General features: G+C 37.2%; 1 protein-coding gene across 2 annotated transcripts in view; it reads left to right on the plus strand.

Annotated features, from left to right (window-relative positions):
• The window catches only part of Dcc (DCC netrin 1 receptor), a 1,059,673-nt gene that overhangs the window by 968,559 nt on the left and 77,932 nt on the right, over nt 1-13,182 (plus strand). For both annotated transcript variants that reach the window (XM_034518676.2, XM_076912482.1), the window contains exon 22: nt 11,009-11,074. In XM_034518676.2, coding sequence (XP_034374567.1) covers nt 11,009-11,074 — 66 coding nt within the window. The remainder of the gene's footprint in view (nt 1-11,008; nt 11,075-13,182) is intronic.

The raw sequence follows: 13,182 nt of genomic DNA on the forward strand, positions 1-13,182 counted from the left end.
TTGATTCACTTCATATTTTCCTTAGGGACACAGGATAATTAAAACGTGTCTAAAACTCATAATTTTCCTGCCTCACATTCTCCTATACTGGAAATACAGGTGTGCACTACAATGCCAGGCTCTGCTGTGGCCTTTCTAATGTGACAGCATCACTTTCTGCAGTGCTGTGTATGCTTGCAAACATTATTTCTTTTTCCTTGCAAAGCCTACCTTGTTTGATATCTACTATTAAGAATACAGGTGACTGCACATGGGATGAATACCCACGTGGAGTGGTCTCCATACAACCTCTCCTTCAGTTTCTGCCCCACACTTTGTCACCATATTTGTTCCCTTGTGTATTTTGTTACTCCTTCTAAGTAAGATCTAGGCATCCACACTTGTTCTTCCTTTTTCATGAGCTTCATGTGGTCTGTTAGTTAAACCTTTGTTGTTTCAAACTTTTGGGCTAATATCCGCTTATCAGTGAGTAAATACCATGTGTGTTCTTTTGTGATTGGGTTACCTCACTCAGGATGATATTTTCTAGTTCCATCGGTTTACCCAAGAATTTCTCGAATTCATTATTTTTAATAGCTGAGTAATATTCCATTGTGTAAATGTACCACATTTTTTGTATCCATTCTTCTGTTGAAGGACATCTGGGTTCTTTCCAGCTTCTGGCTATTATAAATAAGGCTGCTATGAACATAGTGGAGCATATGTCCTTGTTATATGTTGCAGCATTTTCTGGGTATATGCCCAGGAGTGGTATAGCTAGGTCCTCAGGTAGTGCTATGTCCAATTTTCTGAGGAGCAGCCAAACTGACTTCCAGAGTGGTTGTACCAGTTTGCAACCCCACCAACAATGGCGGAGTGTTCCTCTTTCTTCACATCCTCACCAGCATCTACTGTCACCTGAATTTTTTATCTTAGCCATTCTGACTGGTGTGAGGTGGTATCTCAGGATTGTTTTGATTTGCATTTCCCTGATGACTAAGGATGTAGAGCATTTCTTAAGGTGCTTCTCAGTCATTCGAGTTTCCTCAGTTGAGAGTTCTTTGTTTAACTCTGTACCCCATTTTTAATGGGGTTATTTTGTTGTCTGGCATCTAATTTCTTGAGTTCTTTGTATATATTCGATATTAGCCCTCTATCAGATGTAGGATTGGTAATGATCTTTTCCCAATCTATTGGTTGCCATTTTGTCTTATTGACAGTGTCCTTTGCCTTACAAAATCTTTGCAATTTGATGAGGTCCCATTTGTCGATTCTTGATCTTAGAATGTAAGCCATTGGTGTTCTGTTCAGGAACTTTTCCCCTGTGCCTAGGTATTCGAGGGTCTTCCCCACCTTCTCTTCTATTAGTTTCAGTATATTTGGTTTTATGTGGAGGTCCTTTAATAGAAAAAAAATGGGATTCTGAAACAAAAATTAATGGAAACTAAGTAAAAATTGTGAAAATATAAAAAAAGAATACAGGTGATGTATCTGATATCACAGATTCTTAAATGCTCCTATAGCCGTGGTATTAACTCTTGGGTGTGATCTAGTTCATTTTCCTTCTTCTTCATTTTTTCTTGTATTTATTAATGCACCATGGGAAAAAAACATACTCAAAGTTAGGCAGACTCAGCTCTTTAAGAATGTGCTCCTGAGTAAATTCATCTTCCTAAGCCATAATCTACTCATATATGAAATGGTCTGTTTTACAGATCCGTAGCTAACATTATTCTCACCCTACTTACTGAAACAGCTTCTTTAAATCTCTTCATACTTAATTAGCATAATCTTTCTCAAATAGATAGGATATGTGCAAAATTCCCTAAGTGGGTCTCTGTCTTCTCCAAAGTAAACTTTAAGGAAACTTTTAGATAGATTATATAAGGAATATTTTCTATAACTTTCAAAACTCAGCTAGTCTCTCTCTCTCTCTCTCTCTCTCTCTCTCTCTCTCTCTCTCTCTCTCTCTCTCTCTTCCCCTCTGTGCCCTCTGAAAAACCTCCCACAATTTTTCTCGTCTTAAATACCTAATAATCGCCTTGTCCCAATATGATAGCTTACTTAAAATTAGGTTTTATTTTGATTTTTGGAAATGATCAAGGGGTTACAATCACTCAATTAAACTTTTCCCTTTGCAGTAAAGTATACACCTCTATAATAGCCAGTTTATGTCTCTAATGCTTCCATCAGTAGATTCACTTGTTGTCAGGCAGACTTCCCTAGTGTGAGCTAGCTCTCTCTCTCTCTCTCTCTCTCTCTCACACACACACACACACACACACACACACACACACACACAAACACACAAACACACACACATCCCTATTCATCTATGATAGTGAGTCCAGGGCAGATAAAAGTACAGAAATTCCAGGTCTGACTTAGTGAACCAATGAGTTTATGAGTTTTTTTTTTTTTTTTTGATGAGTTTTTTTTTTTTTTTTTTTTTTTTTTTTTTTTTTTTTTTTTGAATTACCTGCAATTGCAAGAATATGGCTGAAGAACTTACGGGAGCAGAAATGACTCAAAGGCAGTGACATCATTAAAGCTCACCCTGGCATTAGGGACATAACACAGGAGCTGAGAGCCTGGAGCACACTTCACAGCCTGCTAGCACTTTGACAGGTTACAGTGTCCTTTCCAGGCAGCTCAACTGGTTTCTGTTTCATGTAGGCAGTTTGGCTGCTCTCTGCTGCATTCAGGCTGAAGATTGAGTGGTGGAATTCATTGACTCAGAGTCTCCCTTGCAGTTTGGCCACCTTAGAGTGATTCTAAGAGTCTATTCTGTTTATATAGTCTTGGGAAGGGAGGAGCATGTGAATCTGATCAATCTAAGGGATGTGCAGAAGCTATTTTAAGTTGTGTAGTACCTGTCTTAAGTAGTTTTCCTCCAGGATGGAGTGTTCCCATCTCAAAGGAAACTGCTATACAACACTCCACCCCTTCATTTGACTCTCATTCTTTCTACCTCTCTTTCTTGCTGCTTTCTAAGCCTTGCCACAGCACCACCCCCTTGTTCTCGGGCATTTCATCAGTGCACATGAGTTGGTGCTGACAACAGTCGTTATCAATGGGCAGAAGCTCACAAAAATGTTGAAAGGGCAGTTTATGAGCATATACCATCCATTTGATAAATAACAGTTAACAACTTTCCCACTGAGTCTATGACATTCCCAGCCACAGGTTTGTGTCTAAGTTCACAGTATTAAATGCAAACTTATCCCTGTGAAGTCGACCTTATGTTCAATCAGAAAGTTGGTTATATCCATAACCACCTGTATGACTATTGTACTAGCTGGCACTTCTCACCTGGCACTTCTGTTGTGGTGAGGTATTCTAGAACCACCGCTTACTCAGAGGAAGTTCAGGCTGAATTTTCTCAAGATCACTAGTAGTAATATCTGGCATTCCAGAATCTAGTTCACAGCGAAGAGGCACTTCACGCCAGTCTTGCCTTTATTTCTCCAAGTCCTGAAAGGAACACATACAGTATCTTCAGCAATAGAGTCCATTCATCCAGTTCTGTAATGCAGCCAACAACGGTGATACTAGCTTTATCTTTTGATAAAGACCTTTTATCTTTTTATCTAAGACCTCCTTAGCCAAAACTCATAAAGAGGTAATTGACCTTTGGTGCTAATATGTCTTGACAATGTTAATGATTCTGAAAACATCTTTTTTCTTTATTCTTTACAATGTTCTTGCATGTGTCTTAAACAAGACTCTAGGTCTGCAAAACATTTAGGAGTTAGTGTCTTATTATCTATATAATAAAACCTTTTCTAGAGGATGAGCAGGACAAGGTAACATCCTAAACCACTATACTATAACAAATAGTGGGCTTATAAAGAAAATCTTGGTCCACTGTCATCCATTCTGAGCAACTTTAATGGGATTCCTGCAGATCACAACAAAGAATATACTAGACTCAAACACAAACAAGGGCTAATACAGTATGGAAAAGTTGGTTGATTTTTGTCAATGGCTTCCTCCAAAGATCAGTCTTGGGTATAATGGCAGCATGGTTTGAAGGCACTAACTTAATGAGTTCACCACAGTCCTCTGTCAATCTTTGTAAGCCATTCTACCTCCATATCTTAGAGATCTACCTTAGGGCCTTGTCTATGGATTTCTCCACCTTTGATCAACCATTGGGCCTAGTTCAAACTTATTATTCCTACCACAGCCAGAGGTGGATGGGCAGGAGGGAGGAATGGTCCTGCTTTCTACTGCTGCACCTCCTGGTCCTTTGTGAATGAGAAGCCCTGGGTTAAACCTGTTGCTGCATAATTAAAAACTGTTACTTCTCTATATGCCACACCTGGCTGCTGGAAGTAGAGATGGCTCAACCAACTCTCTCTACTCCTAGCCTGCCATTTTTCTAGAGGGAACTGTACCCACAAGAAGTCTAGGGGAATAATTACCCACCCCTGGCAGAAGTTTGAAAGTCTTTTGTCATGGCTGCCTTCTCTGTCCTTTCCTCATACTTGAAGCTTTAAAACCTTCCACGCCTCATTAGCAGAGACTTGGCTTTCTGTCATTTGTAATAATTAGGAAATAGGACTCTACACCAATCTCACCGCATTTGTCTTCTGGACATCCAGACAGGCCTTTCCTTTCTTTTTTGGTTTGTTTTGTTTTTCTGTTTGTTTTGGTTTGGTGTTTTGTTTGCTTGTTTTAAAAACCCTCCTCTAGTTTGCATTCTCATGTCACAGACACTTTTTCTATGGTAACCAAGTCCCTTGCACCTACCAAAGCATTTCTTAGTTTACAAAGATCTGGCCCCACTACGGAAACTGGAAAGGTCCATGCATGTCTTGAGGTTTCTGATGAATCAACCTTTTCTTTAACTTTTTTGTGATCATTTTTCTGTCTGACCCAGTGAAGTGAGACTAAGACATGGCTTCATTCTCTCACTAGTGCCTGTCCCTCCTCTGTACTTATGAGGACAGACCAAGATAACCAAGATTTCCTCCTGGCATTAAAAAACCACTCCATCAGTGACTGATTTTTTTTCTCATGCTGTTTTAATTTATGGGTCCTTTGCCTTCAGCAGGAAGCGTAGGAATCTATTTTGAGTTGTATACTTTTAAGTCTCGAGAAGCTTCTATACAGTACTGAATATTTGACTATCAAAGGAAACTGTTTCACAGCACAACTGAAACTCCGATTGAATGCATGCGTGGAGTAAGAGGAGATATATGGGGGAGGAAACTTCAACAGAGTCATTATTTATATCCACTGGCAGGATGTGCATGCTTTAATGTCTTCATTCAGAAGTTTTCCCTTAAAGAAGAATGAACCCCATCTCTACTCAGGGTGACTTAGAATTTCACCCAAACACAAGCACACTTCAAATCCATGTTTGGGATAATCTAGTATAGCACTCTGAGGGAAGGCTCTCAGAAGTATTCTATAGACTTTGAGAGCAGTTTCCAGTTTATTTACTACATAGGGCTATGGCTCATCTTCCACGGTATCAGTGTCGGGTAAATGAGCTCCTAGCAGATTCTGTCACTCAGGAAAGCCCTTATATATTGTAAAACAGAATGATGCTTTAGAATTTGGTAGACAGGGCTGCAATTGTAAAACAGAATGATGCTTTAGAATTTGGTAGACAGGGCCGCATCTAAAAATGATTTCTTAGACCCTTCTGATGGCCATTATATCAGATTGCTAGAGACAGAGGGTCATAAGGAGAGACCCATTGAAATAAACAGCTTCAGACAGGACCACCAAACTCCATGCCAGTATCACTGAGTTGGCTTCTGTTCTGTTAACAACTGAATTGTTAATCAATGACACATCTAAATTTATGTTAATAATAATTATAACAACTAATAAAGTGCTGAGATTTTAAAATATGGCTTGTTATGATATAGGTTTTCAGGGTCAGGGAGCAAGCTTTCATCAGGGAAACAGATGGACTCATGAGGTTCATAAAATTCAGAAATTATGAGTTTTGTTTAGTTGGTATCTTTTAAGCAGAAAGTTATCTGCTTGGCTGGTGCTAAAAGGTGTATTTGTTTGATTGGATTCTTTAATTGATTTTAAATTATTGCTCACTTTCTTTTGTTCAGGGTCAAGAGTAATAGAATGCATATATATATATGCATGAAAATTATATTATATACTATATTATGTCTTATAAATTATACATATTATTTCTGTACATATGTTTGTTCTGTTATGTAAAATGTTTATATTAAATTGTTCTGATGACTAACATCTGACACCTCCATATTTAGGTGTCCAGATAAGTCTAACAGGGTTGGTTTTATTTAGTGTTCATGGGGATGAGGAGAAATGCATTATTTGTAAACTTTTTTATTACCTTTGGCAGTTTCTCAGGAAACCATACCACATGTGTTGATTAAACTATACATTTGCCTCAGGCTATCAATCAGAATTAAATTGAGACATCTACCTAAAACAAGCATTTAGGATAAAGGAATGGTCCATATAAATTCCTCAAGTACAAATGCCATGACTAACAAATACCACAAAACTTCCCTTTCCTTTTCCTTCACATTTAGGCATGAAATTCTAACCTTAACTTTCAGTTTTATTTGTCTTTTTTTTTTTTTTTTTTTACAAAGAGTCAACTCCATTTACAGTAAATGGTGTACAGACAAAAGTTAGAATAGAAATAAATGATCTTTTAGGATTAAAATGGATGGAGAGGGATGCGCACAGTGTTCTTCTCACTCTTGGCAACTCAGAGTCATTTACTAAACCCTCCCTGTTGCTCTTAGAGGAGGTATACCCAGCTAAAGCTTTTGTGGAAGAGAAGGCATCAGGGTTTACTCACCACCAAACCTCACCTGTGCTGACAATGTTAGCTGCTGCTGCATCTGGAAATGTTATGTTTTCCTTCACTCGATAATTTTTTTATGTTTATTTAAACACAGTGCATTGGACCTTAGGAAAGAAAGCTGCTTTCTATTAATATGTATTTGAGAACTCTTGGGTGTTAGTTATTGTGCTGTTTCCTGGTTTTTGATGCCCTGATATCTTTGCTCAAAGTCAGCAGTATTATCACCTGCATGATAAATTGATCCCTCACCCACATATCTCGCCTAAGACAAATCATCTGTTTTAAATATATCTCAATGTGATCTGTGTGTTGGGCAGTAAAATTGTATTCAGGTGGCATTAATGGATCTTCTTTATCCACTGGTGTACAAGACATAAAATCAATGCAATTTTCGTCATTACCCCCCAGAATTATTCTCAAAAAACCAATTCTAAGATCAAGAAGATAACTCCGTGCTCTGCATTCTTGGGAGGGTTGTGCAGTAAATATTTGTCAGAAGACCCGTCTGCCCATTTGATTTAGATTATGGTCCATATGTATTTCTCTGGGGATGGATAGTGTAGACCTTCTGCATGCCCATTCAGGGGAGATGGATTCGAGATGAGATTACATCTACCACATCCAACTTCCTAAATAGCCTCTGCACACTAATGTCCCACGCTCCTTCCCAGACCTGTAAACACCCACAGAAAAGGGGGAAAAAAAAGGAGACTCTAGCACCAAAACACAACACAATTCATCTCTAGGTGCAAAAAGTTGTTAGACATAAAAAATACTATTTATCTGCTGCAAATGAGGACATCAAATAAATATTAATATAGCTTAATTTTACACAAACACACGTATGTACCCATGTACATACAAAAACTATATGAAGTAAAAATAAAGAAACAATATTTTAGTTGGCCTCTGAGAACAAAATCATAATGAAAAACCAAAAAAATAATAAATTCAAATGCATAGTATTTAGTGATTCATTGAAAAACATCTTCATTGACAGGAGTCTCTCCTCCAGTATTGAGAGCTCATCACAGGTACCACAGGGATCAGCATCAAGGACAAACAAACTTGAATACTCCCTAAAGGCAGCCATGAGCTGTCTGCCTTTCTCAACTTCAGTCCTGGGAGCAAATGACAGGGAGGTCTCAGACACTTGAGATTATTTTCGAATTCACTCTGAAAGCCTCAAACACTTTCAACGTTTGAAGATTTCGTATATTACATCAAAATAACTTGAGAATTCTAAATTTTTCATTATTAAGATACTAATGCAACGCTGCTAAAATATCACATTGTTTTCACGGGTATTCCTTTTTAATAATACTAGATAAATGAAAAACAGTTTTAGGAAAATCTGGCAGTGTTGTATAGAAATAAATGGGTGAAGCTGTGTTTAAATCTTTAAACCTAGAATGAATTAAAAACCATGAACAGGATTATTTAAGCTTTAGCTATAATAAGCCAATGCTAGCTGTCATCGCTGGACATGATGCCAATGAATCTTTTTACACACTCCCCCTTCCCTGAGAATCTAGGTTTTGTGTAGCAAGAATTCAATAAATGTTGAATAAGTTATAACAATTTAATTCTCCTTTAATGAAACTGAGACCCTTGGGATAGGGCAGTAGTCTGAATATTTACATTGACTGGAATTCACTTCAGCCATGTTCAAACTTCCAATCATTCCTCTATTCCTGTAAGTCAATGCCTAAGAAATCAACCGAGTTAACTGAACACATTAAATATTTTTCCGCAGCAGTGAGTCCCCAAACATGTGTTGGCCTGCCTAGTACCAGGAGTCCTTACTAACATTTCCCTTAGCTCTCTAGCATTTTCTCATTTGATAACTTCTTGGCACTGGCCTAACAGTGGTACAGGCATATTTTCTTGTCGTACTTATCAATTGTAGTAATAGTTATTTATAACTTAACCTCCAGGAAAGCCTCTTTGGAGTTTAAAAAGAATCTTTCTGAGAAAGGAAGCAGCACAAAATTAAAGCTTTTCTTTAGATCAAGTTATCTTAGTCATCAATATCCTGGAAATGAGTTTTATGTTTTCCTGAGAACTGGAATATATAAATGACCATAAATCCACTCTTCCTCTCTGATTATATCACATTTCCTGAAAGGCACTTTCTGTTGGGTTCATTAAATTACTTAATTTTATTTTGTGGTATCAATCTAGTCAAAACCAACAAAAAGCTAGCCATGTCAACATATGAGACTTTGGGGATAAAAATGCCCAAGTTTTAAGCCACATGCAATATAGAAGCACTTCATGGTTCCTTTATCTTGTATCAGGATCTGATCCATATGATAACATATTCTCTTCTTAGTGTATTTTCAATGTAAATCCAAAGGGTTCCAGAACTGTACAGCTTCCTGTCTGAGTAATACATGGACATGCTTGTGGATTTGTTTTCATACCCTCCCACAAACTAGCAAAGAGTTAGAAACTTCATTAAAAAGACATTTGTCAAGAGGCTGGAGGGAAAGGAAAATCCTCCCCAGGCTATCTACCTAATTTCTAGTCAATATAGGATTACTCCCTACAGGAGTCATTTATTGCTCTTACTGGCCTAAGTGATTAGGTGGTTAGGATGTCTTTTGGCTGACTGCTCTGCAGTCTAGCTGCTTTCAGTTGCTCCAAATGTATTCTTAATATTCATACAGAATCTCCTGTTTCACTTCGTTTCATTCCACATTGATCGCACAATAAGCTATGGGCAAAGCTTCTCTGAGTTCCTTGAAACTTTAGATGTGTTGGTTACATAAGCCATATATCTGGAAAAAGGTTAAGACTGTCCACTGATGTAGTTAGTCTACCAAAATGTGCACAACCTCTTCTCATTTAAACTATTTTGACTTTCCAACTTCCCTACCACATACATAAAGAAACTTCACCTTAATCTCTACTTCCTTTCAATTCAGTCAGACCCTGTGGAGTTTAAATAAGCCATTTTATGTGAAAAGCATGATTCGCTGTGATTGAATTAATATCCTTCCTTGCTTATTGGAAGCCTGGTATCCATGCTAACTTCAGCTGAGAATTGATATCCAAAGAATTTTTTAAAATTGTGCTGAGAATCAGTGAACAGAATACTAAGTTGCTTCTCCACAGAGCTTTTGCAAATAAAATCAAGATATGCCTGGGCAACGCTAGTGAGAAGAATTTTGGGTATGCAAAGGAATGCCACAAGGCTGACTTGTAAGTCAGAAGGAGAAGGAAACATGTAATCTACTAATGGAACCAAAGGAAAACACTCACTTTGGTGGTCAACTGCTTACCACTGTCCTAAATGGAAATACCTGAGAAACAAATTTTGTATGCTGGGACATGTTTGCATGTAAAGTCAAGTCTTTAATGTTTTTTATGACTATCCCACCTAGATATTCCAAAGGTCAAAGCTATCATTAGATTTCTCTACATTTATGCATAGAAGATTATATGTTATACAGCATCCTTAGTTAACTTTTTATTATCATATAAGTATTACGTATTTTCGATAAATTTGTGATTTGATTAGTCTAAACCCTATGTTCTCATCCACCTAGCACCTATGGGAGGCACAGGTCCCAATAATACTATAGTGAAGGTTCCTTCTTTCTTTTTCTCTGTGATAGCAAAAGATATGTAGATTATGTGCCTGGGGATCTTGGTAAGATTCTTTGTTCTCTGTATAGTTATTATTTATGCTCAAGCACCTTACTTGGCAGATAACATTACCAGCAAGTACTCAAAGCCAAATTTCAAATGAAACAAGTCTTGGCCTGATAAGACATCAATGGGGTCTTGCTAAAAATCTGTATTAAGCAGGAGACAATAAAATCTACTGGACTTATGAGCCGTGACTTCTGAAGAGTCTAAGACAAAACCATTTAGTATGTCTCTACCACATCTTTTGTGTTTGTTTCAATATACTTTATTATTCCTGTCAGGGAAGAAAGAGAAAGAGACAGAGACAGAGAGAGGGAGACAGAGAGACAGAGAAGAGAAGAGATTGCTTCACAGAAAGGAGTTGATTTTAACTAGATTAAGTATGACAAATTTTTCTTACACATTGGAAAATTGAAATTCATAGAAGCAGCTTAAATAATTCTTCTCTATAGTGTATGTTTAGAATTCTTTTCTTTGTCTTTTCATTTTGGTTTTTTTCCAGTAGTTCCCTAGGCTATATCCACTAACATTCTAATGTGCTTATCTTCACAGGTCGTCATGGAGATGGAGGTTATTGGCCAGTTGATACTAACTTGATTGATAGAAGCACTCTCAATGGTAAGTATATAAATTGAGTTCTATTGGATTAGATATACTAATTACATGGTTAATTCTACAGTATCCAAAACAAATTTTCTATTGACAAGGGCAAGAACTATGAACTTAGGGTTTCACTGTAGTTATAGAAAAATGATATTATTAGCAAACTTCATACATTCTACCAGAAAATGATGACAATTAGAGGTGACAGATGCATGGAAAAATAATTAGAAAAGTTCCAGCACTGGGCAATTTATAAATGATACAGGCCTTTCCTAGTTTGCTTTCTAATATGCTGAAAGAATATTGGCCAAGACAATTTGTAGAGGAAAGATTTTATTTCAGTTTACAGCTTATAATCTATCATGGAGAGATTTCAGGGTAGGAGCTCTAGGAAGGTGCCTGGGGTCAGGAACTGAAGCAGAGACCATGGAGGAAAGTTTCTTACTGACTTACTCTCTGTGGATTGCTTCGCTTGCTTTTTCATACAGCCCAAGACCATTTGCCCAGGAATGGCTCCACCCACACTGAGCTGGGACATCAATCATTAATCAAGAAAATCTTCCACAGACTTGTTTTTAGCCCACTCTAATGAAGGAATTTCTTCAATTCAGGTTCCATCTTCTAAGATTATCCTAATCTGTGTCAAGTTCACAAAAACTAACCAACACAAGATTTATTAAATACTTAGATCTTAAAATGTGGTGGTGAATTTCAAATGTTCGCAATACCCATTTTTTTGGACAGAGATGGTAACTAGGGATTAAATTTGGAACCAACTATGTTTTATAAAGTATCTGGGAATTTTCACAGAAAAAGTACATATGTTCTATCATTTTATATTAGTTGCCATTTGTACTCTGAAGTTTAGTCATCTTTCTTGCTTCCTGTAGTAAAGCTTCTCCATATAACTCTGGACTTTTAGGGTGACCACATAAAGGAAGTTCTAGGTAATGAACATGGAACAGATTCATTCAAGCCACACTCCACTTGAGACAAACAAGCTTGTCTCAACTTGTTGAAGCAGAGTCTTTGAGAGGATAACTTAACTGTAATCAAAGACCAATCTATCACCGGGCGGTGGTGGCGCATGCCTTTAATCCCAGCACTTGGGAGGCAGAGGCAGGCGGATTTCTGAGTTCGAGGCCAGCCTGCTCTACAGAGTGAGTTCCAGGTCAGCCAAGGCTATACAGAGAAACCCTGTCTTGAAAAACCAAAAAAAAAATCTATCATACTTATCTTTGAAAAACATGTTGTTGTTGATATTCCTCCTTAGACAACATTCTGAACATATATACGTTCAAGTCAAGTCTAAAGTTAAATACAGGATACTTCCTCCAGATGTCCAAATTGTCCTGTTCTTTCTTACATGTTCTCTCCCTTGTATATACTTGATAAAATCAATATCCAGCTCTGGAATTCTCTTATAAGTACAAGACTGGATGGAGCTCACAGCACTAATATGAAAGGCATGTGTTGGAACTGAAACCAGACCAGTAGCTTCCCTTTGCAATAGTTTCAGGGTAATGATCATTCTGACTACCAAATGTTGCTAGTTTCATTAACTTAATCCCACTTAAATTTTGTCTTAAATATTAACAGTACACCAGACACACTCCTGATATTTAAAATGCCAGACCATAAATGTTACTAATGATCTAGATTAATGACCCAGTGGTGAAAAACACTTGGTGTTTTTGTATAGACTCGAGGTAATTCCAAACATCCATGTAACTGACAAGTCTCAACTGTTTGTAGCTCCAGTTCCATGGAATTCTATATCATCTCATAGCCTCCTTGGGCCCTACAAAAATTTGGTGCACAAACATGTGCGTATGTGTCATAATCATGCATAAAATACAAATGAATATGTTTGTAAAGGAAAACATGATACTAAGACTCCTTTGAGTGTAGGGTTCTAGTAATAAACTGTGGGTATAGGTTTGACATTGTATTACTTCGGGAACAAAAAAAAAGATGAAGAATTATTCAAATGGATTAAATTACCAAGGTGAGATGGTGATAAATATTCATGGATAGACAGAACATTTTAAGGCTGCTTTAATTGATATATATATATATCATATAAATTATATATATATATATATATATATATCATATGTTAT

This window comes from Arvicanthis niloticus, chromosome 14, assembly GCF_011762505.2.
Source record: "Arvicanthis niloticus isolate mArvNil1 chromosome 14, mArvNil1.pat.X, whole genome shotgun sequence".
NCBI lineage: Eukaryota > Metazoa > Chordata > Mammalia > Rodentia > Muridae > Arvicanthis > Arvicanthis niloticus.